At 40.8% G+C, this 27,767-nt stretch overlaps 1 protein-coding gene across 3 annotated transcripts in view; it reads right to left on the bottom strand.

Moving 5' to 3' along the window:
* The window catches only part of LOC109202667 (transcription initiation factor TFIID subunit 4), a 90,802-nt gene that overhangs the window by 49,680 nt on the left and 13,355 nt on the right, over nucleotides 1-27,767 (bottom strand). For all 3 annotated transcript variants that reach the window (XM_019360565.2, XM_019360571.2, XM_019360568.2), the window contains 8 exons: nucleotides 26,797-26,949; nucleotides 26,041-26,163; nucleotides 25,425-25,514; nucleotides 24,110-24,319; nucleotides 19,654-19,729; nucleotides 18,429-18,543; nucleotides 11,708-11,877; nucleotides 3,304-3,434 (listed from right to left, as the gene is read on the bottom strand). In XM_019360565.2, the coding sequence (XP_019216110.1) occupies nucleotides 3,304-3,434; nucleotides 11,708-11,877; nucleotides 18,429-18,543; nucleotides 19,654-19,729; nucleotides 24,110-24,319; nucleotides 25,425-25,514; nucleotides 26,041-26,163; nucleotides 26,797-26,949 (1,068 nt within the window). The remainder of the gene's footprint in view (nucleotides 1-3,303; nucleotides 3,435-11,707; nucleotides 11,878-18,428; nucleotides 18,544-19,653; nucleotides 19,730-24,109; nucleotides 24,320-25,424; nucleotides 25,515-26,040; nucleotides 26,164-26,796; nucleotides 26,950-27,767) is intronic.

Genomic DNA, 27,767 nt, shown 5'->3' with positions numbered 1-27,767 from the left:
TCCCATCTGCGTTTGCAGTATACTTTGGGTTATTATAAATTCGTAGTGTAAAGAGCTGGTCCATCAGTTTTGCAGCATTTTGTAGAATCTCCACAGACCATGGTCTTGTGCACTTGAATCCTACTAGCAGCCACACATGCCCAAGCCATAACACTGACTCCACCCTATTTGATAGAGAATATGGTATGCTTGGGATAATGCAGGCTTGGCCAACTCCAGGCCTAGAGGGCCGATGTCCTGCAGGTTTTAGATCTCACCCTGGGTCTACACACCTGAATCAAATGATTAGTTCATTACCAGGCATCTGGTGAACTTCAAGACATGTTGAGGAGGTAATTTAGCCATTTAAATCAGCTGTGTTGGATCAAGGACACATCTAAAACCTACAGGACACCGGCCCTCGAGGCCTGGGTTTGGACAATTTTTGGGATAATGCTTCTCCATACTTTTCTCTTCCCATCATTCTGGTACAAGTTAGTCTAGGTTTCATCTGGTTTCGACTTGGTTAGATGATTTGAAGTTACTGAGCTGGCCAGTGCATTCACTCTTTCTGAGAAAGTACCAGGTTGTTTATTTGGTCACTCCTAAATTTTGACATCTCTCTTAACTTACGTTGACGTCTATCTGGACCTCATATTAAGAGTTCTAGTGAAAATATACCTTCCGCAAGTTCAACACTTGGAATCAACTGCAGATGTTTTATCTGCTTAAGCTGTCATGCAATAATGAGGGAACAGTCCTCAACAGGCTGTGGACTGTTGTTATGCAGTGTCACACATTTTTCAATATGTCATATCATTACTAATTACCTTAAAAACACTGATTATGATTTAATGATGTAAAAAAAAACCACCTAATTTTCAAATCCTTTTTCCCTAAACAGATAGGATATTTATCCAGTGCAGTGACTAACTGTAGTTCCAGATTAACTAAATCTTCTTAAGCTATTGTATAAAAAATTGCAGTAGATTGCCGTGACCATACAAATCTATATTTAAAATCAATTATTTGTTGAGAAGGAGTCATAATTCCTTCACCATTCTTTGGTTAAACAATGAAAACACAACTCAACTGGAACACCACCAGTCTGAGCACATCAACAAACTTTTTCTATTTACAGACATTGCGTCTCTTTACCTATGTCACATCACTTCCCACTTGGGAGACGGAAAGGCAAGAGTAAAAACAACTTTTTTAGGCCATCAAAAGTTAATAGGATAATTGCTTATTTCTCATGTTTCTGTGTGACTGCATGTCTCTCATGCATCTCTGTTCTTGCTTGCACTTGATTTCTATATCACTCTCTTCTGTGTGTGTTTCCATGAGTGGATGAGAGACGCCGAGTGGCACAGAGCACAAAGACACATCAGAGGAGACTCATCACCAGCCCCCTTCCACTCTCCCGCCCCCCTTTTCCTTCTCTCTCTCTCATCCAGCTTCCCTCCTCTTTGTTGCAGCGCTGAGCCTGCACTCTTGCCGTAGCTCCCGCCGCCGCTCCTGCCGAAGCCCGGCTGCACTTTAAGGCCGCTTTGTCTTTCGGTCTTTTCTCTCTCTCTCTCTCTTTTTTCGCTGATGTCAACAGAGCTGGGCTCACAGTGCTTCATGCCTCCTTCACACACACCTCATTTACAAAACCACAAAAAAGGCAAAGAACGAATGGAAAGAAGAATCACAAAACAAGACGGGGACAGCAGTAGCAATGCTCTTCCTCCCTCCTCCTCATCCTCCCGTCTTGGCATCAAGAAAAACACATTTTCAAAAGTTTCTCCCCCCCGACACACCCCAATTTCTCATAGCGATGCAAAGATATAGCCTTCCAGCGGAGATGAATTTGTGCTTTAATGTTTACCAATTAAATGTGGTTATATAGTTATATTTAAGGGCTACAAGAAGTAAAGTCACCAATAATAACAAAAGTATGCAGCTGTAGGTAGACAGGCACTTACAAGTTCTTTTATAAGTTTTGACTGGCTGAAAACTCTGAGCTCTGGTGCTTTGTATCAACTTAAAGGTAAATAAGATTTCTGACATTAACTTTTACGTGTTTATATTTCCATTTTTGTTTGTGAGTTAACAAGTAAAAGGAAAAAAATGCATGTGCATATGCCAGTGTGTATTTACATGACTGTTGAAGCATACAAATGCCTTCATATCCATGGCAGTTTAGTTTTGCATGTTTGCTATAATATCCCCATGGATTTTATTCCCCATCTTGAGTGTTTTGTGTATTCCTAAGTACAGTGACAGTCTAGCTAGGATTCATTTAGTACCTTTGGTGGTACTTGGTGGTACTTGGTGGTACTTTGTAACATTTTATGCAGCCCGTGAACAGAAGAAGGAAAGAATTGTTGACTGAACCTTTCATTCATCAACAGTTTATGTCATATCATGATAAAGTGGTGCCAAAAAAAACTACAGGAGCATTTCTCTTTAATTTCAGCTCTTGTGTTCTGCCCATAAAAGCAGTTTAAGGTTTATAAACACAGCAGGTGCAAGAAACCTATCTGCCCTCTCAGTGATGGCTGAAAAGACTATAAACCAGAACAAACATGACAATTACCAATATAAACCACCATGCTCTGATTACACATTACAATCTCAAACTATACAGGTGTGATGCATTTGATGAGTTTTTTCTCTGCAGCCCTTAATCATATGGTAGCTACCTAAACAGGCACTTAGTCAGATTGTCTTATAATAAACCGGATGGTACTTGCTGCATGCTGGGGCATGTGTGGTAAGGGTGTGAGACACACAGTCACTCATTATACAGTATTATCGCTATAAAAAGATCTATAAATACTGTAATTCTACAACACATAGGTATATCCGTATGACAGGAAATAACTCCCATAAAAAGGAGAAAAAAATCCCCCCAAATAATCAATTTTTCATTGTCAGTGTATATCATTATTATTCAAATTTAATATATCCCATGTACTCATTTATTCTTCTGTTCACTCTACCCTCATTCACTGGATAAGGGCCACCACAAAAAACACTCAATACTTGTTATAAAGTATGAGGCTCATAAAATTAAATCTTGGCAGGTGGCTGATCTAATCATGGTTTTCTTTTATTGTGTTTTGTTGTGTTTCAGTTCGTGGTGCTTCATTTGCCTCACTCAAGTGGCATGCAACAGTAACACAAAGGTTTCAGAAATGCAGCTGCATGATTATTCCTTTTTTTCATGCTGAAACTATACTAAGCTCAAAGTGACAGCCCTTGTCAAGCCCCTCAACATATCTTTTTTGAGTGTGTGTGTGTATAGGGGCAGAGCATATTTATTTGCAAACGTCCTACCTTACAGGAGTCCAGTCGGTGCTGTGCAATAGTAGAAACCTTTTCTACTACCGTCCGAAGCCGTGACTGCGTGGCGTGTGAGATGAATGTCACTGTCTCCATGGGGACTTCCGTAATTCCAAACTTTTTAGCTGTGAAAGATATATTAACACACACATTTAGGACAAGATGACATTTTTATGATCAGGTAGGGTTTTGCAAATATTTCTTACTTTGCCCAGGTTTATCAACAACTGCACAAATACATATGGAGATTATTTTCGGATTTTTATTTAGATATTTTTAATTTGTCTGAGAGAATAAGTCATTTTTTTGTATTTGTTCATTTTTTTTGTCACTAGTAAGTTAATGAAACACATTTCCGGTGTTGTGTTTTTTCAGTTCTCAACATTCCTTTCTCAAGTAGGGTCCCCCTCTACAGTTTAAGAAACTCTAACTCCACTATCTTGCTCTGCAACTGGCAGCAATAGCCTTTCTTCTTTGGAGACCCACTTCGAGGTGAAGGGCCACTTCAACCAGCACCTGCTGCAGCACTGAAGAACTGGTTAATGTGCCTTTACACAAAGAGAACAAGGACAATCACTGCCAGCTGCAGGCCAAGAAGGTGAAGTTGGAGTTCATGTGAAGGATGAGAGACTCACTTGAGAGGCCACTGATTGCAAACATAAATGGCGAAGACTCGTGCACATGTGCTCACATATATGTCCTAAAAACAGAATCTAAAACTCTGGGAATCACTGGATTAGTACATCATTAGTGTCAAACAGATGCATCTTTTGGAAACACCAGGTACAGCTAGTACTTTTGCTTCTTATAATTTCATCTAATTCATTAAATCCTAAAATATTGATCCTCCACTTTACCAACAAGGACTTTTCTAATGTAACATCTGTTCCACATTTAATTTACTTAAGGTTATAAACAGGTCATAAGTCACTGTTATATCATCACTTAAATTGCTGCTAAGACTTAAGAAAAGCAGCAGATAAGCAGGTAGAAGAAAAACACACATACAGTGCATCTGTAAAATATTCACAATGCTTCACTTATTCTACATTTAGTCATATTACAGCCTTATTCTGAAATGGAATAATTAATTTTTCACCTCAAAATTATAAACACAATATCCCATAATGAGAAAGGGAAAAAAAGTTTGTTTGATGTACTTTCAGATTTATTAAAAATAAAAAACAAATATATAACATATTCATACAGGTCGATCCTGTTTCCACTGATATTTTATCAGATGTTTCTAAAACTTTGAAGATTGAAGTTCACCTGAGATAAAATCAGTTGTCTGCAAATGATTTGGAAAGACACACATGTCTATATAAGGTCATATCGCTCACAGTGCATGTCAAAGCACAAAAGAGCATTAAGTCCAAGGAATTGTCTGTAGACCTCCGACACAGGATTATATCAAGGCAAAGATCTCAGAAAGTGTACAGAAAAACTTCTCCAGCATTTAAGGTCACAATAAGCGTAATGGCCTCAGTCATCCGTAAATGGAAGAAGTTTGGAACGACCAGGACTCTTCCTAGAACTGGCTGGCTGGCCAATCTGAGCAATGGTGGTAGAAGGGCCTTAAAAGAGAAAGGGAGGTGACCTAGAATACAATGGTCACTCTAACAGAGCTCCAGCGTTGCTCTGTGGAGAGTCGAGAACTGTTCAAAAGGACAATAATTTCTGCAGCCCTCCACCAATCAGGCCTGTACGGTAGAGTGGCCATATGGAAGCCACTCCTCAGCAAAAGCCCAATGACAGCCCGCTTGGAGTTTGCCAAAAGGCACCTGAAGGACTCTCAGACCACGAGAAACTCTTTGGACTGAATGCTAAGCGTCATGTCTAGTGGAATCCAGGTATCACTCATCACCCCGCCAACACCATCCCTACACAAAATAACCTGGTCCAGAGCCCTCTGGACCTCAGACTGGGGCAAAGGTTCACCTTTTAACAGTTACCCTAAGCACACAGCCCAAAAAAAGGGGGGGTTTTCGGCACCAGCCTGTAAATGTCCTTGAGTGGGCTAGCCAGAGCCCTTGACTTGAACACGATTGAACATCTCTGCAGAGATCTGAAATTGGCTTTGCACCAACACTCCCCATCCAACCTGATTGAGCTTGAGAGATTCTGCAAAGGCAAATGGGAGAAGCTGCTTAAAAATAGGTTTGCTAAGCTTATAGCGCCATACTTAAAACACTTGAAACTGTATTAGATGCCAATGGTGCTTTAACAAAGTATTGTGCAAAGGATGTGAATACGTCCGTACATGTTTTATGTATGTTTAGTATTTTTAATAAATTTGCAAGAATTTGAAACCTCACTTTTTCACTTGGTCATTACGGGATATTTGGTGAAAGTGAATATAATATATTTTTGGAATAAGGCTGTAACATGACAAAATTTGGAACAAATGAAATGCTGTGAATACTTTTCAGATCCAGTGCACGAGCTCGCACACCCCTCCCAAAGAAGTCAAGAAGTAAAAGCACATCAACAGATGACCACAACCTTCATTGAGTACCTTCACTTATGCACACATATACACCCACTGTACTTACACATTCATACAGAAAAACTGTCTGGATTAGTATGTGCAATTAACTCCTAGAAAGAAGACTCATTGCACAGAAAAGTTAATTTGTTTCACAGTCTTAGTGCAAATTCTCAAGTGGCTTTACCAGCTAAGCTCCTTCAAGTGTGTAAACGACATTGACCATCTCTTTTCATAGAAGGATAATTTAGTTTCCTTGGAGCAAAACTCATCTGAAGTCATAACAAAAGAGAGGAGGACAGACTTTGGTAGGGTTACTATCTGTTTCCAACTTCCTTTTAAATTATTCCATTAACATAATTTTCTCTCTGGCACCCTTTTAAGTAAACCACACCAATTATTTAAATCAGCTGAACAATACATACACTTCTCAGCAGCTAAAGCTTTGAAACGGATGGAGGGAGCCCTGTTAGCCTTATAATTACAGTGGCAATACATGTGGCAAAGTCACAAGGTCAAAGAAAAACGCTAATAGGCTCCTGCTCCCTAAAAAATGCAATCTATCAGGGACATTAATATTTCAGACAAAGTTTAAGAGACTTAGCCGCAGAGAGAGAACAAAAACATATTCTTCAACTTGATACAGATCATTATTCTTCACCTAGAAAAAGCATGTAAAACAGCTAGAAAACGGCTAATGATCTGTACAGCTTTAACATTTTGTTTAATTTTGACTAAAATAGCATTAAGAATAAAAAGAAGACAAGCACCAAGGACTGTAACACCTCCAGTTGTGTCGTTAATTCAACTCATTTAAGCTACCTTATGTACTATTGTTTTGCCAAACGACTGACACTAATGATGGCAGTGTTGTTCAGAGAAATAAAGAACTGAACATTTATATTGAAAACTGATATACAAATTCTACAAAGGTGACATTACCTCTGACATTACCTCCAATGCCAGTATCTGGAGAAAATTTAATTTATAAACAGATATTGTCAAAACTCACATAAACCCAACTCAAGTACATCCAAGATTGTGTAATTGCCTAACTTAGCATAAAGGCAGCCAGGTTCTCAGAGCGCTGTGGTTTTTAAGACCTTAGAAATTCTTCTTCAAAACTTTCTCTGAATTCACAATGTGTTCCACCACAAAATTGTTTAGGAAAAGATATAAAACTGATTTTTTAATATTTATTTATTTAATTTTTTTAACCACCATCCATGCTTCCTCGCAAGCAGTCTTTTTCTTTCTTGTCTGCATTGACATATTGCTAAAATTCCTATGAGTGCATATGAGTAACATATTAGTATACACAGGATAAGCAAAAAGGTAAACCACACATAAAAAAAAAACAGGTCTACAATTCTCCTAAAAGTTTAAAAACCATTAAAAGATGATGACACATCAATATTGTGTTCAAAACTTATGAGTTCTCTGAGTGGCTCCGTAACAAAAGTCCAGATGGCCAGAAATCCAACTGCAAACAAATAGTATACAACTAAACTCCCTGTTGGAGCTGGTTTAACTAAAAGAATATTTGTCTAAAAAAATAAATTAAATAAAATAACATGCTACACTGACTTCAGACCCCACCGGGTGACCACCTGTCCTGGGCTTTCTTTCCACATTATAACTTTTATTTACATGACACAGTAAAAGTCAGTTTTTAGAGTTTACTAGTCAGTAAACCAAAGTTAATCGAATAGGCTACAGTTTACATATTTGTGTTCTTCACTGCTAAATCTGCATGTATTACATGTCAACTCTGATAAATAAATAAAAAACACATCATTTGGCTAATTGTAAGTTGTTTATTCATCTGCCAAATACTTTTTAAAACAACAGACATAGTGAAATCTCATGATGAGACTCAATCTGCATTGATACTTGGATTTTTTAGTTCCTGTGAAACTTGCTGGTATTGATTGGAAAAAGAGTCTCCCTGAAAAGTACCTGGCAGTGAAAAGTCCCATCTGTTGTAGTTTATATCTAAAATAATTGCAACTATGTCATTCCTTCTCAAAATACACAGCCAGTTTCCATAACTGGTCTTGATATTTATTTCAGCATCCACTGACGAGATGGCCAGACCATAACTGACCACTACAAAGTCAGAAAAAAACTTCTCTACTGCACGTCATGAGTCAGTATTTAAGTAAGACCACAACAAGGACCACTCCATTCTCAAATGACAGAGATGCCATCATGCAGAGTCACTTTCCTGTTACAGGCACACCCATTCTACATATGCTTGATGTCATGCCAAGAATAGACCAAAGCAATTTCTTACAGCAAACGAGAAAAATTTACTCACAAAAGCAAAGTCTGAACACTGTACTACAAAAGCCAAGGAGTTTAAGACAGTCTTCTCTCCTCATCTTATGAAGCAGGTGCAGAGCCGGGAAAAAAAAATGGGACAAAGAATCCTTAATTCTTTTCCGCAAAGTATTTCACGAACTAGTAAGAAAATTACAGAGAAACTCTGTTATACTCTGCACCACTATCTGCTCAGCTGTGATGATACTCTGCTACAAATGATGCAACGAGTCCTGATAGTACTGGAAACAACGTCAACAATGGAGTTGGACAAGTATTTGCATGTAACACTAAATTTCTAAATTACCCGAAACATGTTTTTCTGCATTATGTTCGGGGGGAAAAAAAGAAAAAGTTTTCAACTCTGGTCTTATTAGCATATAGTATCCATCCAATAACACTGGTCAACCAATATCTTAGTTCAGCTCAACTATAAACTGATATAAAAGATGGATGTAGCCACATCATCTGTCAAGGGCAGTGCTCAATGTCAAAACAAAGGACACGGCACCTTCATTTGGCTAACAACATAATAAGTAGATGATAAAGCATGCTTTGTTTTATTGCAATTATTGAGGTCTATCATTTACAAAGTTAACTTAATGTTATATTTAATAACACATAATTGCATTTTGGCACTCAGAAATCAGAAAAGTTCAGAGAAAGAGAGCAGAGGACTGTTTGCCAATAGACTTCTATACAGCTGGTAATCTTTCTACAACCACAGGAGTTGCACACAGGAGTTGTAGCAATAGTGATATTTCTTTCACAGAGATCACAAACAAATACTATTAGTGCGAAAAAGGTTAGTGGATTGGCATAACTACCTCATTCCTGTTATATTCTGCATAATAAAGCAAACTTAATAAAACAGATTTGGTAATGTTGCTTAAGAAGGTTCTTGTATTATTATTAAAATTTGCTATTTTGAACAAATTTGAAACGAATTTAAGCAGGCATATGTTCAATGGTTAAATATACTCTAATGCCAACCGTGTCTGTGTTAGCCACTTCAGGGTATGCAAGTTTCTTGATAAAAAGAAAAAAAATTAAAATGGGTTTGCAGCATTAGAGATCATTAGCAGCTAGCAGGAAATACTATTTATAGATATTCCAAATAGAAATAAAAGCCAATAAGCCAGCAAAACATTATTTAATTTCATCTTAAGATTTAGCTTTGTAAAAAAATGAAAAAACAAAAACAACATTTTCAATAAATGTGTGCTCCCTCTGTATGTGTGTGTGTGTGTGTGTGTGTGTGTGTGTGTGTGTGTGTGTGTGTGTGTGTGTGTGTGTACCTTTAAGGTACCAGTGGACTATCATTACTTTGAGGAGCTTTCCTAGAGAACTCCAGCTGTGCCTGTGTTCTGGTTCCTGAGATGGGGGTGGAGTGCTGCTTTTTAGCTTTGCAGCCCCCACCACCACCACCACCACAAGCTCAAGGACAAGCCTGGAGAGTTATGAGAGAAGGGAGACAGGTTTGGGAGGCGAGGGCGGCCCAAGTGTTTGTTTGCAGGGGATAAATGAGAGAGGAGAGGAAGCAAGACACGGAGAGACATGAAGATGAAAATAAAGAAGGGGATAGAAAGAGCCAGTCCCCTCTTGAATTCACAATTCAGAAAATACATCAAAAGGGGGTTAGAAAGGGGAAATTAGGACATCTAAGAAAAGAAAAGAAAAGAAAAGAAAAGAAAAGAAAAGATAAGAAAAGAAAGAAAGCTACTACAGCCAGTGTTTTCATGGGGGCAACCAGGGCAGGAAAGGTCACAATTAAGTTTTTTGCGGGATGCTCAATGTTAAATCGGAACAAAGTTGGTGCTTTTGCAGGAAAGAAGAGCAGCCGAGCCTTTCTGATTGAATGGAGCTGGCAGGCTCGGTGAGCCTCCCTCGGACTGCTGTCAGCTGGGAGCGTGGAGGGGCCAATCACTGACACAACAAAGCTGCATAAGTGCCACTTCCCCAGCAGGGGGCGCCCTAGCCTCCTGCCCCGTATCATGCTGCGTGCCCCCCCTGAGGAAAGATTTATATTTTTAAACAACTCTTCTACCCCAAGGTGACGGGATAACAACCATGCCAAGGGTCCACGTAATGAAACATGACCCGCAGGCCTCCATGCTACACTAAAGATACTTTAATTGAGATAAAAACAAGATGAGGGTGCTAGACTCCCCGTCACGTGGAATTATACTGTGTGTTTTTTGATCTGATGCACAGGAGCAAGATGCTAGGCACAGTTATTTTGAGCAATAATGCTCATTACACGTTTTCACAGGTTTTACTGTGCAGCTACAGCCTTAGGTATATATCAAGCAATGAAATGGATTGCCGCTAGCAAAAAGAGGTAATGAAGACACCATCACTCGTATGTGATACTGCATACAAGCAAGACTTCTCCGCCTATATTGATTAGCTCAAGCAATATCGTGTGCTTTTAGTGGATCTTGACACTGTGATAAGCTGAGAAAGATTCAAAATTTTACTGGCAAGTTACATCCCTCTAAACTCTGTTCCTTTAGTCCAGAGGACAATCTGACAGCCAGCCTTCAAAAGACAAACCCATAAAGTATTTATGCGTGTGCCTGGGGTCCAGTGAGTTCAGACAGCCACTGAAGAATTCATTAAAGGAGGTGAAAGAATTGTTAAGTGTATCAAATTTAAACCAAGGCCAAACAAGAAATGCTCAGTCTAAACCACAGAAGGAGAAAAAATCAAAACTGTCTGTAGTGATGACACAATAAATACAAAAACAACATGGTCCTTACACAAAAGGCAACAGAGAATCTTTTTATCATGACATGACATGAGGAATTTTCCTACTGCATCGGTAACCATTTTTATCTGCCATTAAGAACACCTAAGAGCTACAGTTCTATGAAACAGTATTTGCCCCTTCCTGATTTCTTATTTATTTTCCCCATTTTTGTCACACTTATGTGTTTCAGATCATCAAGCAAATTTTTATATCAGACAAAGATAACTCGACTAAATAGGAAATTAGGTTTTTAAATGATGAGATTCACTTATTAAGGAAAAAAGGTTAATCAAACCTACCTGGCCCTATCGGAAAAAGTAATTGCCCCCTAAGCCTAATAACTAGTTGTGTCACCCTTGGCAGCAAGAACTGCAATGAAGTAATAACTGGCAATAAGTCTTTGACATCATTGTGGAGGAATTCTGGCCCACTTGTCTTTGCAGAATTGTTTTAATTCAGGCACAATGGAGGGTTTTTGAGCGTGAGCAACCTGTTTTAAGCTCATGCCAACCATTGCAATTGGACTAAAGTCCAGGCATTGTCCAGGCTGCTGGCACTAATCAGGCCTAAGTGTGAATAGCGTGGTTAAGCATGGTTAATTACAGTTAATTCATGATTTAATGGATAGCTTAGCTTCCCCATAGCTTCCCCCCCCCTTTAACAAATGAAATCATTATTTAAAAACTGCAAACTGCATTTTGTATTTACTCAAGGTAACTTTGTCTAATATTTAAATTTGTTTGAAATATTCAGGTGTGGGAAATATGCAAAAACAAGAAACCGGGAAGGGGGCAAGTCTTTATATGACACTTCTACACTGTGCGGTCAGGATTCACCTGTTTCTTGAATTCGTCGGTGTAGCAGCCCCGGATGAAGAAAGGCCTCGTCTTTACATGAGCGGATCTGCGTTCCCATGAGGTCAGAGTTGGTGGCGAGTATTCTGGCACTTTCCTCATTCAGGTTCACCCCAGCCATAGAAGCCACATCATTGATGTCATCATCGTCCCTGAAGGACGAGATGGTAGATGGTAAAAAATACGCAAACACACATTTTATTGTGGTACATTTTTACAACACATTTCTGTTGTGCAACGAGACAAAATAGAAACACAAGAGACGTAAAAGGTACATTTTCTCAAAATATGCATCTGTCCAAGTTTAACTTTAGGTAAAGTCCGTGAAATTTCCACAGTTCTCCAAGGGAGAACTTGAGAGGCGCTTGTCACAGCACTACTGACTCCTACTGGAAGCTGTGTTTAAACTATTTCCTCTTCTTTTTAGCTCCAGAATCACCAGGAAAATTCCTTTTGCACAATCCTTAATTGTGTATTCACGCCCTAACATTACATTGTCAACTAGGAGATTTTTCACAGGGATATTTGCCTGGACAAAATTATGCATTAGTTTTGTTACAAGGGGCTATACGTTGCTCATAATGGCACAGAAGTCCCATTCCAGGGTCTATTTGTGTCAACACTTTGAGAGTCAGGGAGATGAAGAGCGTTTGGAAGCTGTGTTGCTCGGTAAGGATGCTCCTGAGAATTGGCAAAGAGCTGCAATGAATCTGGCTATAGACTAATGTCAACAAACTCTATTTACACAATCATGTGCAACACACAGTGATGTATTTTCTCAGAGCACTGGTCATTTCTCATGGGCATAATGCAGACTTCACAATGTTTACACAGTATTACAGTTTAGCAAAGACAAAGGAGTATAAACATGCAAAATGTGTGCTATGGTCACTGTGTTTCTTTGTCAAAGAGGTTTACATATTCTGTAAAAGGCTGTGAGTTTCTTTGTGAGTTGTCACTGGGAAAAATTCCTTTACAATTATTATACTTGGCAAGTAATGATTATGATCCTGGCCTGAATTAGCAGAGCAGTGACATGTTGTGCTTACAGGACTGGCCTAGAGCGAGAAGCGGATTTTCTGAGTGGCTTTGACGGAGAGAACAAAGAACCACAGAACACACACAGAGTGGCCTCTTGCCACTCACTGGCTCACCTCCATAGTCATTTACGTTCATGCCACTGTTGTTGGTTGCGACAGAGTGTGTGTTGCTGTGCTTTTGCGTACACATGTGTGCAGCACGGGGCACCGAGTTCTTTCAGGCGTCTTGGAGTGTGGGCACACACCGTCAGCCAAGTCCACCCCACCGAGGCCCTCCTGCTCCTTAGTGCGGCCACGGAGAGCCGATATGAAACTTGACACCACGGCAGGAGGTTGACAAAGACGATTAGAGTAGCTCCCTGAACTCTACACACCTCAACCTTCTCTCGTCTTTTCCTCCTCTCCTCCAGCTCTCTAATTAAGCCTTCACAGAGAGAATCTACACACCAACGCAACCGTGGATGCATAGGATTATGATCTGTGTTGCACCTCAGGCTGTGCACCTTTCTTTATCACGTCCTTATGGATAACTTGACCTGGCTTAAAATCACACACACACCTTAGGCCATACTCAACCAGGTAAGGAAAGAAAAACTAAAAACTACACATCAGGCCAATGTCCATGATGGAAAAGTGACTACACAAGATCACTCAAAGCCAAAGTAAAATCTCAGTATCAATGGATCCAAAGCGATCAAAAAAATATCTGAACCGATGCAAAAATCTCTACCTGATGACAGGACATAACATCATACATTAGGTTTTGCCTTATATAGACAGCCATGTATCCATTGTCTTCTGCTTGTCTAATTAAGGGTCACAAGGGGGCTGGTGCCTGTGCCAGCTACCCCATCTGGAGTGAGAGGCAGGGTATACCCTGAACAGGTCACCAGTCTGTTGGAAGGCAAAAATGAGACAGACAACTATTCACACCTAGAACTGCCAGATAACCAAATATGTATGTCTTTGGACTGTGAGAGGAAGCTAGAGTACCCAGAGAGAACCCACAAAGCCACAGGGAAAACACACAAACTTCACACAGAAAGGCCCCAGATGACCCGTGGATTCAAACCCAAGAAACTCTTGGTGTGAGGCAGTAGCAGTGCTAACTACCCACCACCATGCCAATTTCACCACAGTCATGTGGTGCACTGAACTCGTGGTTCTAAAATTGATTCCTATTTTACTCATTTTTTTAATCTGGCTTCTTTTAGGTGAACTAAAAACATTGTGGGAAAAGGTACAGGTTATGAAAAGCTTTTCTTCTCAGGGTTGAGAATAGATGAATATATTTCTTGCATACTATAAAGATAGAAAGACGGAGAGAGAGCGAAATCTCATGTTGGCAGAACACATCACATAGTCTTAGACTAGAAAATCTCTGCAAAACTGGCTAGGCTACTTTTACATGAACCGTTATATTACAGCAAACTGTGGGGTGGGCACTGAGCCACTCCAGGTGGGGCATAGAGCACCAGGGGAAAATATCGAATGAGACTAAGCTGAATTAATATGATTTACAAAGGGAACGATAGCCTCCCAACCTGTATTCACTAAACTTCAACTTGGATCCATTTTTAATTGTTAATGATTGATGATAAATTAGAAGTGTAGGGCGTTCTTTCGGCTTCTGAAGTTGTGCATGTGAGATAAAGTTTGAGAACCACTGAATTAAATCAAGTACATTCAATTTCAGTACATAAAAAAGTTTTCTGTGATTCTTTTGGTCAATATTACATGGTTTAACAGTTAAGCATTTTATTATTAGTAGTATTATTTCAAATAATTTGACTAAAAATGACAAAGAAAGTTAACTTCTTTGGAATAAAAGAAGAATAAAGGAAAAAGATCTATTCACTGTACTAACGGAGTCTCGTTATCTGAGTAATAAAAAAAAAAAAAAAATACCATAGGGTCAAGATCTCCAATTTATACTGCAGAAAAAAGTGTTATTTTTAAATCAACAGTAAACTGAGTAAACAGAGTAAACTACCAACAGGGAGATTGGTTGACATTTTGTGTATCGGCAAACAAAATATCACTCAGTATCCAAGAATTCTGGTAATCCTTTTATCTTTGATGATCTGTTTTCAGGGCCATTTGAGATCACCAGGGCTGAAATCAAACGAGAATGCTAAAGACAGGTCTGACATTAAAAGGAGGGAGTGAGATATGAAATGCAAAATATTCCCGACTATATCTCTGCACTAATAAAGCAGATATGTAATTAGCTTCCACGGAAGCTAAAGAGCAGGCTCTCAGTTATTGGTTTGGGTTGGCTCGGGGACTCGGAGCCAGAGGCCACATAAATACATATGCATGTCATTTCCACATCAAGCTTGTGTTTCAGCGAGGGCATGCCATAGGAGGTTGGAGAATTGCACTTGCTGTTTAGAGGTTGTGTAGGTGTGGGGTGCATTCAGATCTCCTCCGCCCCCCTCCCCCGTCTCCAACACTACCATCACCACCTTCACACTGATCCACCCCCTTTATCCCTGTGGATAAAGGTCTCTGTGCCCAGGCAGGGGGCCCTGATTGATCCCTGTGACTAACACCCAGGCCATGCATGTTGTTGTGCCCACACTGAGAGACATGCGCCACTGGAGAAGTATTCTCCATAAAACAGCCTTAAGTTCAATGGGCAGTTGACAGGACATGTGTTAATGCCCAAAATGAATGATAGCATAGGCTTAAGAGCTTTCCAAAGACCAGAAGCAGGCCAAGTATTGTTTCATGTTTAATGGGTAAGTGTAATTAATTCATTACCAACACTCAGGCTGTTATTATTCCCAAGCACTTAAAATACCTGGCAAGGAAATGGTGTGATGTAGGTGACGATCTGATCAATGCTAAGAGACCTTTGTTGGATTCGTCAGCTGATAAGTATATTTTGTAGCATTTTAAACTTTCCTGCATCTATTTGGAGTGCTACCACTTTCTTTGGAGTTTTTGAGCATCTTTGTCGGCAGCTGGCCAGAGGTGCAAGCTACCTCTGCTCATTCTGCATGTATTTTTCCCCCAAATCTCAACATAATCGAATCTTGTGGCTGCCGTGCTTACAAGTGGCAACATCAACATTTTTCAGAGATCACTTTTAAGTTCTAATTGACTCAAATTTACTTTTAAAGTTCATCTTAGCAAAACAGGCACATCACATAGCAATTTATAGAGCAACAAAGGATATACCCGCAAAGCATAATGAAGTCAGTTTGCTGGTACATGATGGAAAAGAGCTGGTGGACTTTTGCGTCCACTGGCAACAGTGACTGATGAACAAAAACTTTTGATCCTAATTTTGCATGTGTATCTGTGTGTGTCTTTTCCTATGCAACCATGCCAGTATTTGTTAATGCGCAGGGATGTGTGTCCACCATGAAGCACAGGGTTGGATTTGAGGGGCTGAGGCTGAGCTCGGAGGTTGGCAGAGGGCTGAGGGCCTCGGCTGGCTCGCCAGTGATTACAGCGGATGTCGAGTGTTTACAGAGAGATGAGGAGGGGTAGAAGGGGGGGGCGCAGAGACAGCTGCTTTCACTCTGTACTGTAAACTACACACACATGCGCACACACCGACACAAGCACTTACACAGAAGGCTGTAGCTACATTGGAAACCCCACAAGCCCTGCAGTGTGTATGTGTGTGTTTGTGCTACAGCTGGCCCGCTGGGACCAGCGGTTCAGAGTGACAGCCATACACACATCAGTCCCAGACTGCAGCTGAACATGGTGCAGGCTGGGTGGGGGAGAGCACGGTGGATGCTGACTGACCATTGGTTGGTTTTTTTGCTTCTTTATTACAGTCAACAGATACCTACACCCCTCTAATCCTGCTGTGGAAGCAGTTAGTTCAAAATGGCTTTCTGACCAAATTCCCCCTGATTTAGTTCACTTAGACTTTTTTGTGTGCGCTGGCCACTTGTCTTAATCCTTTTTTGATTTCTAAGTAATTACTGAAATTATGTCAGTGGCACACATTTTTTAATTAAATCTGACCTACTTGACTATTTTATGCAAATGACCTGCTGTTGCTGTTTAAATATTAGCTTCTTTAAAAGGCTGTAGAAACTCAAAATTAACTTTTTTTTTTAACAACTTGTCTGCATTTTTCAGCATGGTAAACATGAAAAACAGCGTCTGCTCACAGACACAAGTCGTCGCGTCTGACTGGACGTGGTGTGAAGACAGTGTGGCGTCAGATGGATCACCTTGTAACAATGAGCTCTGTTCCAGCATGTTTATATCCTCAGGTACTAAAAGTAACAGCATAGAAAAATAACATCAATTTCTAACTGAGGTTTCAGTCAACAGCAACCAACCGAGGTCCAGCTGAAACATTAACAAGTTAAGAATTTAACGCACAGGCGTTTTTCAGTAAAGTGGAAAATTAGGAGCGACAGTGAGAAATGAAGATAATTCGATAATACGGAGGTCAACTCATCAAACAGTTAAATTTATATCGGACTCAGAAAAGTCATATGTGACTTCAAGTAACAGTATGATGGCGAGAAAGTTCAGCATGTATGTGTCGTTGGAAGAAAACGAAAGAGACAAATAAAGGGATGAAAACAATGATGATTGACTACACAATACGTAGAGTGTCTAACGCATAAAATGAAGAGCAGGCGAAATGTCACCTGACCCGGATAAAGAGAAAATAAATTACAAAATATCATTGACATGATTCTTCCGTGACAGTGGTACTGTGTGTTATTGGACTTGTGTTGAAACCAGTGCATTTGTGTGTGGTGGGCCCCTGTGATCACCGCAGGGGGGAAAAAGGTCGCCAGTAACAAGCGAGCCTGACAGCTTAATTACCAACGCAGCTAAAGATTTATTGGTTTATCAATCAGAGCCCAGGGCGCTGCCTTTCCCCTCAGGAGATGGGAGCCATTACCATGAACCCGTTGGCCCATGTGACCCAGACTCTTCTTGCCCTGTCCCAGTCACACAGGGGCAATCCTAAACCTCCGGCACCTGTCAATACATGTGTACAAGCACACTGGATATGCACACACACATACACACACAAATTCTTAGATTTCTGGAATATACACATATGTTCATGTGCACCCAAGCAGAGACACAAACAAACACAGACAAATAGAGGAATGTATGCAAACATAAAACACATAAAGACTCACACAAAACATGGACCACAAAGGCCAGCATGTGGGCGATGAACCTTTTATGTTTCGAGACAAAGGCACAGCTGAAGCAGAGACAAGACCAGAGAGAGAGAGAGAGAGGGAGGAAAGCTGCAGGCTAAATACTGTATGTTTGACTTAACCAAAAGGTATTTTCAGAACCGCATCCAGAAATTCCAACCATATGGGCACAATTATCTTATTTCTAAATTAAGCTGTAGCTCATTTGGAATCCTGTCGATGAGTTGTGACAGTGACACAAGGAAGGCGATCGTGAGGGTGATCTATTAACTGACAGTGTGCTGCTATGTGGTGGGCATGGGAAGTAAGGACCACCGATCAACCAGTCGGGCAGGCAGGCAGCCAGGTGGCCAGGCAGGCAACTCAGATAAACACTCACAGTCTTAGCTGAGAGTGTAGCCTGTAGTCATGCAGAAGCTTTTTAGTGAAATGCTGCCCCCATGTGTTGGCAGCCACAAATAACATGCTCCACAGTCACTCTCCTGGCGAGAGGAGTTGTACCTGAATGTGCCTCCTCCGGGGTCATTGAGCTTGTTTTTCTGATTCCCAGTGATCTGAACAGGCAGGCCCATGGGACTTTTGCCTGCTTGGATTATGGCTCCCTTTCCCATTGTGCCTGTTAAAGAAAGGGGGGAACAAAGAAGAAAACACTAAACAAAAAGGAAAGGAGTAATGTTATCATTGAAGTGTCCCCTTCTATCTGCATCAAATATTCATTCTGTCTAACGACTACCTTCAGCTGTCTCTGTCATCCTCACAGGGGTAGGGTGAGGGTGAGGGTGAGGGTGCGGGGCTGTCGCTCTCCCCAGGTTGGTGCGGAGAGCGTCGCTCTGTCAATATCACTGCACTTCACCGCCTTTCCTTACACTCCTAAACCGCATCCTGCTCCGAGACACGTTTTCCAGAGAGGCACAAGGACTGCCAGAGTGAATTTAAACTTGATTTTAACAGGCATGTTCCTAGCCAAGAGGCACAGGAAAGTATTTTTAGAACTATCCCCGCATTCCAATTTATGGGCATAAAACAACCTACAGATCTTTCACTGCAGGCAATCTTGGGGAAGGGGGCAGATCAAATTTGTATGCACCTCCGATCGTACACACACGCACACACACACACACTAACACAAACGCACAAGCACAAACAGGTACAAACACATACACTCATTTCACACACCACTTGAGAGCACAGAGCTCTCTTAGGGGAGCGTTACACCCGGTTGGTGTTGGGGCGATATTTGTGGGCTTCTGTGGGAAGAGTGTTTGTGAATCAGTGTGAGTAAGCAGTAGCGCAAATGTTTGAGAAGGCTTTATAACCAGACAGGAAAAAAAAAAAACAACACAAAAAAAACCACCTGTTCTCTCTATGGCTCCTGCCTGTTTACACAACCTTCAGCCTACCGAGAAAACATTTACGGTTTCACTAATGGCCATCTTAGGCTATATAACCTGTTTTATTGGTTCATCATTTAAAAAGAAATTTAAACTGAGGCTGAAAGTCTTTGAATATTTTTTCTGCAATGGTGTCTTAATCGAAGGATGTAAATATTGCATAACAGAATCGGAAGAAAACCGTGAGTCAAAGTTTCAAAAAATATCAAGAAATGTTTGTTCATTCTTTTATCTTTCTATACTTTAGTCCTCTAAATGCCTGATATAAGAATGGGGACTGTACATGTAATTGAATTCAATCAAATGTGTCTGTAATAGGCCTGCAGATGTCTTACCTTGCGCTCTGATGGACTGCGTAATCACCACAGGCATCCGGACCTGGCCACCAACAGCGCCTCCTGTCTTGACACCCTGAGGAAGCAAAACTTTATTGTAGCATTTCTCAGAAGGAAACAATTGGAGAGAAGGAGGAGGGAAAGAAGGGAAATTAAAAAGGATGAAACTGAATGCCTATTAAAGCATTGCTCCATTTTTGTGTGATCCCCAAAACTGAAAGTGAAAAAGCAAACTTTTTGTCATAGTTGGATAGAAAAAAAACACAATCTGTAGACCTAGACCCACTTGAGTTTTGTATATTGATTTCTTTTCAGTTGTAACACAGTGAAAATACCAGCAGTATATACAGAATAAATGCATAATACATACAAGAGTGGTGAATTCTCCACACAGTACAGAGAAACTAGAGATCAAATTAAATGCACAAGAAGGATGGATTTCTCCCACTGTATGTGACCTACATTTGCTTGCATTTGCAGATAAGACAAAGGCAATAAAAAGTCAAGGCCACAGTGAAAAAGTAGTTGAGAAGAAGAAAAAGTAGTAGAAGAAGAAGGTGCGGGGGGTGGGAGAGTATGCTGGGCTATTAGAGTCACTTCCTTCCTTGGTAGGAGCTACGGGCCGAGCCTCAGGCTCAGCCATCCATTCCTACCAGTTTGCTTCTTGCTGCATATTTTTTAGCCTTGTTTTCCATTCCCTGACACATGCTATATTACTGTTCAAGCTACTGAAAAAAGACAGAGGCCATTTTTCCCAGAGATCCACTGCAGGGGTCTGCGAGTAAGGGGGGGAAGGGGAGAAAAATACATTCAGAATGAGCAGAGATAGCTAGCACCTCTGGCCAGCTGGCGACACAGTTAAGAGAGGGAAAAACCTCAGGTAAGAAGTTTTAGAATCAGGGGCAGAAGGAATAACAGTAAACCTAAACTGCTCATCTTTCATATGATTCATATTTCCTACATTTAACATCTAGAGTGATCTTAAATGTTAGATGTTTTTTAGATTAAAGAATAACATGTTAGTTTTATGTAAAGAGAGACAGATTTTAAACAATAATACAGAAAAATGCATATAAAGCTACGAATTTGCCGCTATTTACTATTTATATGTCTATTTATTATTGATTCATTATTCATTTTCCTTGCTGTTGATGCCCAATAACTTGACCAGCAAAGTTGGAATATATTATTTCAACCTCTTAGCTCAAACATCCATAGAACATCACATGTACTGACGCTGCACACTGTTGCAATGAAGAATGAACTGTTACGGTATGTGGTGGTGCGGCCTACTTACACCTCTTGAGTTTTTATCAAGGCCATTCACCTCATATAAAATTTGCCCCAAGGAAGTTTATGGTCTAGTTCCCATATAGCTTTTGGCACAATAAAAATATATATATATATATATATATATTATTTAAAAGTATCTAACTTTGATTTTCTAAATAATGTCTTTATCAAGTGGTCTATCCTCCATGTGTTTAGAAACGTAGAATACTTCAGATGTTTTCTGCTAAAAGCAAATTTGATCAAATTAAACCCCTGACATTTGAAACACAGCATTGTTTCAAATGTTGTGGGTTCAAAACCAAAATGATTGTGGCTTATTGGATATCCTGGAGCATTAATTGTAATTAAATAAGAAACCTTAAATAATGTAAGCCCACATCTATATACCCTACTATACTACAACAAGAAATCTTTCCCATACCACTGTAGTATGAACAGATTTTTTTTTAGGCTAATTCAACTAGCGTTCTGGTTTCAGACTGTTGATGTGCCAGCGGCGATCATTTACTAATGTTTTGTGTGATAGCTTATGTTGCCGTTGTGTGTGTGTGTGGAGGGAGAGAGAGAGAGAGAGAGAGAGGGAGAGAGAGAGAGAGAGAGAGAGAAGGGGGAGCGAGAGACCAGAGGCATGTTCTGGACATAGACTGCGGCCGCCACATTGCTTTAAAATTGACCTGGGGCTGACCTAGTTACCTCGCTTCACCCTTCAACGGTTAACGGGTAGAGGGAGGGAAAGAGGGAGAGAAATGAGAGGGTGATGCGGGGGCAGATACAGTGAAAGAAGCTGTTGGAAAGAGATGGAGAGAAAGTGTGTGTATGCAAGTGACAGCCCAAGTAAATCGGAAAGAAGTGAGCGAAAAAAAACGGAGGGAGAAGGAAAGAGAAACAGAGAGAGAGAGAAATACAAAAGAGAGACCCCTCTAGCTTGCCCACTACTCTGCCTGCACCACACCAATCTGAGTCTGACCTCACTTGACCCATCTGTAGACATCGGGGCTCTGTGGGGTTGCATGATTCTCAATGTACAAGCACATCTGCACACACAGACACAAACACACGTTCAGTATCCACAACGCGGTTATTATAGTTAACTAAAACTAAACCACAATCTGAAACTGGGAATAGAAAACTAACAGAAAATAACTAACAAAAATGCCAAACCAATTAGAAATATAGAGGAAAGGTCCATATTATTAGTCTTTGCTAATATTGCCATATTATTCAATACATTAAGCAAAAGAAGGCATTGACTCTGAGCCAGGTTTTTGTTCTGCAATACCTTGTCTGAACTTCTTAAATCTGCTCCTGGCACTACCAACTATAGTATTACGATTATAAAGACTAAAATTAATAAACATTTTTTAAAACATTTCAAATATAACTGAAACAAGCAAATCAAATCTGGAAACTAAATCAGACAAACGGTAAAAAAAAGAAAGAAAAGGTAAGGCTGTTGCTTCTTGGTACAGTCCAACAGTTTCCCTCTGTCATCATACTGGGTCTTTGACCCTAAAATATGAATTTTGTTGGGACTTTGAATTCTTTTCTACCTTTAGGTGTAAAACTCGGCCTCTTTTTGTGACACTGACAAACAGACAGGAGGCCAAGCTGGAGGTGGCAGAGTAGAGGATGTTAAGATTTTCAGTAGGAGTCACCAGAACGGACAAGATTAGAAATGAGTATATCAGAGGGACAGCACAGGTTGAGCGTTTGGAGACAAAGTTAGAGAGGCAAGGTTGAGATGGTCTCAACCTTTTCTATAATCTCTTGTGTTTCTCCTAGCCTTCCCCATGGTCTCCCCTATGTCAAGTTCAAGTGTGTTAGAGTCTTGTCTCTTTGTCAGTCAGTGACTTCCAGGTTTATTTTGGTAGTCTTTTGTCTTCTTGGTCTTGTTCCTAACTGTCTTAATTGTCTTCAGCTGTTCCTCGTTCCCCACCTGGTCCCTATTCCCCTGATTAGCTCTTAGAATGTGTCAGTTTGTATAAATAGGCAACAATTTCACATTGCCCTTTTGTTGTAGTGTCTGTGTTTCCTCAGTGTGTGCGCTCAGCCCAAGTTTTGTGGAGTTTCGATGTTCTTGTAGATTTACTTCTTGTATTTTTTTTGAAACTCCTGCTTCTTTGACTCCTGTACACAAATAATCATGACACTTTTATAACCTGCAACATATGGGTGTGACTAACCATCACAGAGACTGTACTGCATACCAAGAATCATATCACAGATTTGGAGGACAGATGGTGTGGTGTTAAACTGTTTCCATTAAACTGGGGGAAGGATCTTTAAATAGCCCTTCAGAAAGCTCACAAAGACATATAACACAGTCCTATGTGTTAGGCATATGTATTCCTAGCTTAATGTAACGCCTCCAAAGGACTTCTTTGTGGAATAACTGAACCTTCATGTTTAAAACTACTGTAGTCTAACAACAAAACCCTCCAAATTCACTGACAAATTTTTCAAAATCCTACTAATAAAGACACAAACCTTACGTCATAGCTTTAAAAGGCCTACTATGTGGTGTTGTGTGGGTGTATTGTGCTGCTCTCTCCCTGAATTCAGGTGGCACAGCTGACTTCACTCAGCACTCAGCATTCACGTATAAAAAGCCAGTGAGAGCAGCTGGTCAGCCCAGTGATCGAGCTTCATAAGTGTTGGGAGTTGATATAATGCTTGTGAAGAAGTGTGGTATCAATGAATGATCTGTTAATACTTTATTATTATATATTATTCTGTTAAAAAGTTGTTTTATTTCTCCATATGCTTCCCCTGGCTCTTTTTCCAACCCAGACATTGTTATTAGTCCTTCTCACCTCCCATTTTGAGCAACTTAACAGTGTAACAGCAAAGTTTGTAAATTGAGTACCTCTAATTGGATACTTGTGCTTTGCCATCTGCTATGGTCAGTGCTTCTGCTCTGGAGCCACTTGCACATTATGCAAACAATCTATCTATGGTGTGAATATGTAAGTTACAAACATTTACACATTTTAGGATCGATCTTTGTATTTGCTATGTTTTACTTCAAAGATCACATGTAGTTTTATTTGGACTGTGATTTTGGGGAACAAACTCTTGTGTGTGAACAAAAGAGTTTTAAAAAGCAACTCCCAATTGTGATGACTGTGTCTGTACTGGATACTCTTGCCCACGTTATACATACCATTGCAGCTGCATGTCCGAGCGTCCCAGCAGGCAGTGCACTGGCACCCGTAGTGGTGCTGACACTATTAGGGTGGCGTATGCGGACAGCTGGCCCAGCGACGATGGCAGGAGGGGTGCCACAGGGTGCTGGTTTTAGTCCCTGCTGCGGGGGCTGGGTCAGAGACTGCTGACTATTCAGCAAAGACAGCCTCAGGGCTGGGAGGCTCTTCTGTTGATGGACAGAGGGCAGCCAGAGTTTACAGTCACACAGAGAAATAGACATGCATTACAAAACACCATACACAGCTGCAACAACTACTGCTGTGGTCACTGGCTAATTAAGCATAATGCTATCAAAAAAAATATGGCTATAGACAGCTAAAAAAACATCTGCAGATGCATGTGACCACATGCTTGTAGAATGTTTGCACAATGATTCATGTGAGTTTTATTTGTTATTTAAAAAATGCTTATTTGTGACCTGAAATTGTTTAATTTGCATTCAGGATAATAAACCTACAGTATGCTTAAAACTGTATACAGTGTTACCATAAATATTAGCATGATAACTCACTGTCAGTTGACCTAAGGAGCTGATGTCGTTCCCTAGAGACTATTTTAGGGCAGATTTTTGACGTAAATGACCTAACATTGCCTGACACCATGTGTTTGTGGCCCTGTTGGGCGGGTGAGTGCCTTGATGTGATGCTCATCGTGGCTGGCTGAAAAAAACCTGCTGGCTACTGGAACGGCTGCAGGGGCCACCGTCACCGCAGTCAGAAGTCAGGCCAGAGGGAGGGTGTGTGTGTGTGTGTGTGTCTGTGTGTGTGTGTGTGTGTCTCATTCAACTGTCAGGCCAGGCTAACATTGACTCTGGTCCCATGCAAAGAACTACTTTAGGGGGATCATTTCAGAAAAATCTATGAGTGGCAGCTTAAGGAGCCAAGTTAGGGAATAATTAGAGGAGAAAGATAAGGGGCAGTTCAGAAAACAATTTTAGGGGTCAATTTCAAGTAGACCCCATGACCCTGAATTGGTTAAGCACAAGAAAATGGATGGATGGATGGATGGATGGATGGATGGATGGATGGATGGATGGATGGATGAGAATTTCAAGTACCTACAGGTGCTATAAACTGAATAATCAGGCCCAAGGTGAAGAAGACTACTTGATGACAGAGGTGTAGGGTTCAATGTTAGACAGGCAGTTTCAGAGACTTATAAAGAAGATGAGCTCAATGAGCCATTGCATTAGTCAGTGTAGGAATCAGTTTTGTGGATGATATAGCTTCGGGAGAAGGTTAAAAAAAGAAGTTAACTAGCAAGAACCTCACCTTGAGAAAGGGTACCAGGTAAGGCTGCGGAGATGACTTGAGCTCTGTCTGCAGTCGGCTGGTGAACTCTTCCGGTTCGATTTTGGCATCCTGTCAGGTTAAGAGTAAAGAAAAAATTAAATTTCAAAAGAGAAGCCGTGCAGTACACCACAGGGTATAAGCACAGTTAGATGAAAGCCCATCACCAGAAGGAATCATCAACCATTCCATCCTGAAACTTCAGGGTACAACTTAAGGTGCACATTGTGTATGAGATGAAAATTCATGACACAGAAAAGAGACTTTCGGAAAGAGTTTCATGCTGCCATCTACAGGTTGGAAATATTTAATACAACGACACAGAAAAGTGTCAATTTTAATGTAAAATTTAAAATATGTTACACCGCAAAAAAAATGGGAAAAAAACCCCCCAAAACAATGGACTCACACTTACCATGTTATGATTTCATTAAATTAGTTAGATGCATGAGTTAAAATTATTTGCCTACAAAAAAAAGAGGTATACGGCAGGTCCTTAGCAGTTTTTCTAAATCAAATACTTGCCCCAAAATTGTCAAATCTAAACAAGTGAAATTATTTTCCTATATGATATGAATAGTGTTTTTGTAAAGCTCACCAGCAGGTCCTGAACAAGAGCCTTGACGTTCTTAGACGTCTCGGGGGACGGAGAATTGTGAGATGCCAGCTTGATAAGTGTGGCCAGGAAATTCTTACACTTCTTAACATTCTCTTGCATTTCCTGTTGAAGACAACAAAATAACGATTCATTTTCTATGAAACGCACGCACACACACACACACACACACACACACACACACACACACACAAACAAAAAAAACCCAATGACACCACTATTAACAAATCTCAACCTTAAAGTCGCTATGTAAAACAATAGATCACAACATAAGACAGAGAGGAAGTGGCCCTATAACTGTGCTGCATGTCCTTAAATATTAGCTTAAAGAGTGGAATTAACTTGGCTGATAAAAGGGGCTGAAACACATCAGTCACAACTCAGTGAATAGTGTACATTTAGGACATTAAAATGTAGCACCTGGGTTGACAGATATATGTGTGTGTGTGTGAGAATATGCATACATGTGACTTCATGGTAAATCTGTGCTTCTATGTCTTTCTATGTCCTTGGGTTAGTACGCAATAGTGTGAATGTATGAGCGCAAGCATGTGTGGGCATGTGCAAGACTCTTTGTCCATGGCCAGCTGTGTGACGTGGTGTAGCTGTGGGTCCGGGTCTGAGCTTGTGACACAGCCAGCCTCCTGGCAGCTGTGACAGTGCCCTCACCCTTTAGGGTGGAGTGTGGGTGGTAGTGGAGGAGGGTGAGAGGAGGGCAGTGTGGCAGAGGAAACAGACCTGGGATGCGACAGAAGCTCCAGAGGCCGTGGCGATTGCCGGCTGTGCAGGCTGCACTGGCTGGGAGGCAGGCTGGGCCGGGGCCTGGGGAGGCAAAACCACGGGGGTCTGCTGCGGAGCCGTCACAGCCACGACCGGTGCCACAGGGCCCTTCTGGAAGAGCAAGGAAGAGACAGAGAGATAAACAGGACGTGACGCCTCGCTCCCAGCAAGGCCACAGAGAACAGGAGGCAGGCGCCACAGCGCTCCTGTCACATCTGGTGTCCTTACTTTGGTGGACATCTCTTAACAGACAAGGAGGAAGAAGGGGAGGAGGTGACAAGCTAGAGGCTGGGAAACACAGGAGCCCATCAAAGCTTTTCTTAATCGTCACCTACCTGACTTAGAAGATCTGTAACAAATGTTGGCTACCCATAATGATGTGTGCGCAGTTGAATAAAATTCATAAACACAATTTTGCTCATGAGAGGAGGTGCCAACAGCAGTCTCTCACTCTAAGGCCCTCATCACCTCTTTTAAATCTCTCAGGGCCTGTTCACACTTGGCAATAAAATACATCTTATGTGACGTGGTCATAAGTGGACAGCTCTAAATACAGGTGTGAATACACCCGGATGAAGGGGACACATTAAGGTCCTATCATTTGAGTGACATATAGATGGTAACAAGGCTACGTGTACAGTTATATTTGTGATGCGGCTATGTAGTGTAGTATGTTTTTGGTTAAATCAAAACAGTCCAAATTCGATCTGGATCAGAGGATTCAGTGCTCTAGTTCCTTGCCAATAAGTGCCAGTATTTAGTACAGGTTATGTATTATGTGTAGCTAGGGCATCAATACAGGGGACTCATACTTTCCTTTTTTTGTCTGCACACTTTGAAAATAAATGGTTTGACCTTCTGAGACCCAAGGTCTTACTCTGGATTCACTTTTAAGTTCTTCTAGGTATTTGCAATTAACTGAACCTGAC

Source organism: Oreochromis niloticus, linkage group LG1 (assembly GCF_001858045.2).
Source record: "Oreochromis niloticus isolate F11D_XX linkage group LG1, O_niloticus_UMD_NMBU, whole genome shotgun sequence".
Taxonomy (NCBI): Eukaryota; Metazoa; Chordata; class Actinopteri; order Cichliformes; family Cichlidae; genus Oreochromis; species Oreochromis niloticus.
Note: the sequence above shows the minus strand (reverse complement) of the source record. Positions and strands in the feature narration are given on the sequence as shown.